At 49.2% G+C, this 6,000-nt stretch overlaps 1 protein-coding gene and 1 long non-coding RNA gene across 2 annotated transcripts in view; one reads left to right on the forward strand and one right to left on the reverse strand.

The window, feature by feature from the left end:
• EP300 (E1A binding protein p300) overlaps positions 1-3,399 on the reverse strand; it is a 62,711-nt gene extending 59,312 nt beyond the window's left edge. The window contains exon 1 of the mRNA XM_040061430.2: positions 3,262-3,399. Within this exon, the coding sequence (XP_039917364.1) occupies positions 3,262-3,355 (94 nt within the window). The 5' untranslated portion in view covers positions 3,356-3,399. The remainder of the gene's footprint in view (positions 1-3,261) is intronic.
• A 127-nt stretch (positions 3,400-3,526) lies between these two features.
• On the forward strand, positions 3,527-4,680 carry LOC120751495 (uncharacterized). The gene is made up of 3 exons (XR_005700458.2): positions 3,527-3,635; positions 3,704-4,080; positions 4,261-4,680. It is a non-coding gene; the product is annotated as an uncharacterized LOC120751495 (long non-coding RNA).
• Positions 4,681-6,000: the final 1,320 nt, after the last annotated feature.

Below are 6,000 nucleotides of genomic sequence, written 5' to 3' on the forward strand. Positions count from 1 at the left end.
TGGGACACAAGTCACTGTTACCACCAAAAGATGACTCCACTGTAGAGTCGTAATGGCCCTAGGAAAACTTAAGGCCTGGACAAAATACATAGATCATTACCATTCTAATTTGCCACGAATTTAACACAAACAAAACAAAAAGTTGTAGAAAAACCTGTGTAGTTCACGGGAATCCCACACAGTCCTGTCTCTGAAATTATTCTAGAGTTACACAACAATAAAGAAAAAATGAGACCATTAAAAAAATCTAATATACTACATTTCAACGTACCAAGACTTTCTAAACTAGTTCAAAATGCTTATTACAAAATGTGCTACAAATATTTCAGTTTGCCTCCTAAAGGATGGACTGGCATTAATAAAGCAACTTAAAAGGACACTAACACAGTATGTACCATGGCAAAGCAAATTCTGAGCAGGGAACGCATGAACCATCTATAACTTTTAAGACAGGAGAAGATGCAGCACTGCAACAAAAGTGGGAAATGCAGTTATATTTGGCTGCTGCCAATAAATCAAGCATATTAGGACAATCTCTGCTTACTTCTTTTTAGAAGAAAGACAACAACATTAGAGTTTAGTACATTCCAGGCCCAGGATATGAGTATCATCCAGGTCTACAGTGAAAACATGAGTCAGAGACTCCTCTTAGTCTTCAATATAAATATACTTAACACCTGCAAGTCTGGAAATAATTTAACAGGACTCAGCCCTCATTTTTACATATCTAACAAAGTAAAATGTTTCAGATTAAGAAACTAATCAAAAAAGTTAACAGCAAATACAGCACTACTACGCACAGGTGCTGCAAAAAGTTTCATCAACAGCGCAAGTTTCTTGCCTTTCTCCTTCCCTCTGATGGTGCTGAGAATCTAACAGTTTTAAAAAGAGTGCTTGAGTAAGTACATAAGCACCATGTTACTTATTTCCTATAATTAACCAAGGAGTGGGGGACAATACAAGATTCTATGAGTGGAATGTACTTAATGACAGCTGCTTACACTATTTCAAAGCAAATTTGACCAACAGACAGGTTAAAAAACTGTAAACTTCAAAGCAGTTTCCCACAACAGAAGCATGACATAACAAACTGCAGTCTCAAGCAGCAAACGAAAAAAATCTAACCCCAAAAATACATTCATTGGTTCATAGGTTGGATTTTATTTACAGAAATAGGTATTATATATCATGCTAAAAAACACAGAAAGTAAAACTGTCCCATATTCACATAATGAGTTGGCAATTATAAAACCAAAACAAACAAAAAAAACAGAGATTAAGAACTCTTTAATAGGTCTTACGTAGCACATAAGAAGTGTTTGAACCATTATAAACCTCTGCATAGCTATCAGATGCTGACAGTCCCAATCTGAAACTGTCTGAAACTTACTGAAACTGTCCAGTCCCTCGTGTTCCACCAAAACCGTAAAAAGTTAATTTATTAACTATAAAAAGCTGCCCAGTAAGTCAACAACTAAAGACTAAGTCTTCTGTGAAAGTCTGCACCTGTTAAACTGAAATACATTCACAAATTATCCAACCCTTATTTTATCACAAATGTCTGAACTTAGATATGTTCATTTGAATCAAAAGGTGCATTTAACTTTCATATTTTTAAAGTATCAGAACTTTTCTCACAAAATATTTTTATTTCACCTCTCTAAACACAGCAAAATAACCACTATCAAGACAAACTAAAAACGGTTACTATCGAATTAACCGCTGTTTTCCAAATCTAGCACAAAAACAGCCAACAATTGGTTCTAGCTAAAGAGTAGCTTCTCCAAGCCTCTTCTACTCTCTTATAGAGACCTGTTGATATCAGGAATAGTCATGTCCTCCAAATAAAACATAGTATTAGCTGTATTTAATATGCGCTGAAAGTCACACACAAACTTTTCAAAACTAATACATCATTTATAGAGAATAGAAAAGGCAAGATCAAAATTTTAGAGAAGATCCCAAGTAGAAAAACATCCACTGTTCAAAGACATGCTATTAAAGCTTGATGTTAACTGCCAGAGAGCTTTTCAGGAAAAAAAAAGAAAAATCCAACAAAACCAACCCCACACCTCTTTCCTTTTCTTGCCTTTGTCAACTGCATTAAACAAGAACACCGGTGCCTTCAGAAATGCCACCACTCACCAGACTGGCAGGAGGAGGCATCCTCCATATCCCATAGACTAATAGGATCTAACCTGAGTTCAAAGAAACTCCTGTGGGACAGGTAACAGTATTCTCATAGCAAAATGACACAAAATACTCACCTGCTTTGCAAGAAGTATTAAAAAGCTGAACAGCCCCTCCTCCCCCCTTCCCAGTACAACCAGTTCATATTTGCTAGGGATTGGGACACCTAAAATTACAATGCTCAAGCTTGCCTTCGCGGCATCACCAAGGACCTTTGCAGGACTGCAGAGATGTCCGTTTTCGCTTCATAGCTCCTAAGTCTACAGGGGAATTTCAGACATTTTGGTTGTGCAGCAAAGAAACATGCAAGATGAACTACACTCCATATTGATTCTTAATGCAAAGAAGGTGGAATAAAATTTCATCTCTGAGAAGAGTCTCAATAAACCTTATGCCATAAGCATGGCATCTGGATTTTGCTTTTAGCTTTTGTTTTTCCTAAAGCCGATAGTCTATCTGAATCAGAAAAGCAGTATTTTGATACACTTCTGCAAGGAAGAAGAATGAAAGATTGTAAAAAGTAAATCATATAAGTAGACCGCACGTAAGAAGGAAAAAGAAAAACAACAGAGAAATAAAACTCTTTTCTAAACAAGCAGTAAAAGAACCCCGTATACGCAAAATAAAGCACAAAAACAAGACACTTGTGTGTACACATGTAATTGAACAATAAAGTGCACAAAAGCATCATCTTTAGCACTACTTCGTATTTCTGCAACTGGCATTATTATGCTTAGCAAGGAGCTCGGTAATAGCTACTATTGTGAAAGACACGAAAATGACGATCTGTTAAGTCCTATCTGCAGCTGATCAAAAGCACAATAAACTGAACAGCTTTGCTTTCAATCACTTCCAAAAAACCAGAAGGGCAAAAACATCCGAACACCCTCCCTATGCCATTAAGGCAAACAGATTCAAACGGAGCAAGAACAGGCGAAATAGTCGGGAAGGAGAAAGGCAAGCTCGAGCTAACAGCAGCAAAAGGGAGGGGGAGATTTAGGCAAAAGAGGGGAGAAAAGGGCACTAATTGCTGCACCGATAAGTGGGAGGGTCTGGGGCCCCAAGACTGACCTGTGCCGTCGCTGGCGGACACGGAGAGCGCCGGTGAAGAGAGTTTAGGCCGCTTGGCTGAAGGCGGGCCCGGCTCCACCACATTCTCGGCCATTTTTAATTTTTTAGACAATCACTCAGAGCAAAGAGAAGGTGGGGGGTGAACCCCAAAACCTTCACGTTCTTCTGGGGCCCCGAGACAGCTGAAGAACAACAATAACGCCGCCAGCGAGTGAGGAGGATCTGGCGGAGAAGGGGGGCCAATTTCCCCTTTTTCTGCTCCTCGGACTCTGGGAAGGCGGCAGTGGAGAAGCTGGGAGAAGTGGGAGCTAGGGCGGGCGAGGGTGAGGCCTCTTCCCTCAGGCGAAATGGCTGAACGAAGATGGGAAGAGCAGGTAAAGCCCCCGCCAAAAAAAAAAAAAAAAAAAAAAAAAAAAAAAGCTGGTGAATATTTTTTTTTTAGTAAAATTAATCCCGGCTGTTGTGCTGGTACTTCCTCGTCGCCGCCACCACCATCATCATCTTCATCCTTCGAGGGGTCTCCTCCTCCTGCTGTCTCCTCACCGCCGCCATCAGCCTCGTCCTCCTCCTCCTCATCGCCACAAGGAGGCGGGCGAAGGAGGGGCGAGGAGGAGGAAAAAAGAAAAAAGATCACCGTCCTCTAGCAGCGGCTCCTTCCCCCTCCAACACCACCCTGCGAAAAAAATACCCACCGCCAGCGACAGGGCTGGGGGGGAGGCGGCGGGGGAAGCGGCACAGCGCGAGGAGTCCCCAGATCCACTCGCTTCTTCCTCGCCCGTCGCTAATGGCTGCAGAAAGGGAGCTGTAAGGATGAGGAAGGTGAGGATAAGTCCCAGGAGTCTCCGCTTCACATCTTGTTGTGCAGGGAAGGAGGAGGGGTTGTTGTCCTGATGGAGGCAGCACCGATCGCGGGATGGGAAGGTGGGGGGCGGGTTTCAACACCCTTTCTGCCCCCCCCCTTTTTCTCTTCTTTCCCCTTCCTCTTTCTCTCGTTCGCAGTAGCAGGCTGCTCCCCCTCCGGCGCAGGCAGAGGGGCCGATCCCACAGCAGCGGCAGGAGGAGGAGGAGGAGGAAGAAGCCGGCCCCTCCCGCCTTCTCTGCCTACCTTCCCCCTTCCCGGGCGGCCGAGGACGGTGGCAGGGAGGGGACTGCCTGTCTCAGATCCCCCGGACCCACGGGCGATGCGGGGCGCTATGAGCGAAAGAGGAGACCCTCGGCCGCTGTTCGGGCGCGGTGGGGACTCTCCCTTCGCCTCTGCGAGGGTGGAAAAGGGAGCGAAGAGGTTGATAGTCCGGGTGGGAGGGGAGGCCGCGCAGCGACTCCTCCGAGAAGAGGAGCAAGAGGTAAAATTAAAATAATAAAACAGGAGAAAACCCACGGCGGTGGAGGCCGGAGAATCTGCCCCGGAATGGCCGGGCGGGGGAGGGGGTCCCTGGCGCTGCCCGGCGGGGGGGGGGGGAGGGGGGGGCCGGGGCGGGACGGCGGCAGCGCGGGGGCCGAGCGTAGGCTCCCTACTGCCCCTGCCTGGCGCTCTGGGGGCGTGTGTGCGGAGCGGGCAAAGCGGGGGCGGAGGGCAGTGCGGAGAAAGAGAATTCCGGGAAAAGGAGAAAAGAGAAAAAGGAAACGGAGAGAAAAGGAATAGCGCGGGGACGGATGGGCAGGCTAGGGTTGGGGGGGGAGGGGGGGGAGGGGACGTCTGGGCTCCTCGCTTCTCTCCCCGTCCCCTGTCCGAGCCCCTGGGTCTCTGTGCGCTGCCCTCCCCCTGGCTCGCCCCGTCCGGCTCGGCCTCTCGCTCCCTTCTCCCTCCGTCGCTCACACACAAACAAAATGGCGGCTGTTGTTCCTTCGCTCTCCCGAGCCCTCGGAGGGAAGCGGCGGTGGCGGCGGCGGCCGGAAATGAGCCAAGAGCACACGGGGGCGGGGCCGCCACGGGGGCGCGGTCAGCCCTGCGGGGCGGGGCCCGGCGGCGCTAGCGCACACAATGGAACGCGGGGCCCCGGTGGGGTGGGGAGAGTGGGGCCGCCCCGGCCACCGTCACGAGACCGCGTTCATCCAATCAGCGCTCGCCTCTCGCTGGGCTCTTCCGCAAACTCCACTGGCCTCGACGCTTAAAGGCGAAGGGTTTTTCCCTTTAAAAAAAAAGAAAAAAAAAAAAAAAACAACCCTCCTTCTTCCTGCCCCGCCCCACACGCCGTTATCCGTCGGCCTTAAAGTGCGCGGCGTAGGCCCGGGGGAGTCTGGTCGGACCTTGCGGCCGTCTCGGCCTATCCCACCACCCGATGTCTGCTACCCGGCCCGGTGGGCTGGAGCGGCGGCGGGAAGAGCGCAGTTCTTTCGCCGCCACCCTTCTTCCTTCCCCGCTGGCTCCCGGCCGGTTCCCCGCGGCGCCGGCGGGCGGAGCGCTCCTGCCGTCGATCCGGGGCCGTGCTGCGCCACAGACATGGCAGCCCGGGCCGGCAGCCCCCGGCCGGCGAGCAAAGGGGCTGGGGAGCGGGGCCCGTACCCCGAGGTGGGCGAGCGCATGTGCGAATCACAGAATAAATTAGATTAGGAAAGGCCTCTGAGATCATCGAGTCCAATCTGTGACCGAACACCACCATGTCAACCAGACCATGGCACTGAGTGCCGCGTCCAGTCTTTCGATAAACACCCACGGGGACGGAGACTCCACCACCTCTCCTGGCAGCTCCCAATGCCTTATTGCCCTTCCAGTGAATAAATTCCTCCTAATCTGGGGGC

Source organism: Hirundo rustica, chromosome 4 (assembly GCF_015227805.2).
Source record: "Hirundo rustica isolate bHirRus1 chromosome 4, bHirRus1.pri.v3, whole genome shotgun sequence".
In the NCBI taxonomy this organism is placed as follows: domain Eukaryota; kingdom Metazoa; phylum Chordata; class Aves; order Passeriformes; family Hirundinidae; genus Hirundo; species Hirundo rustica.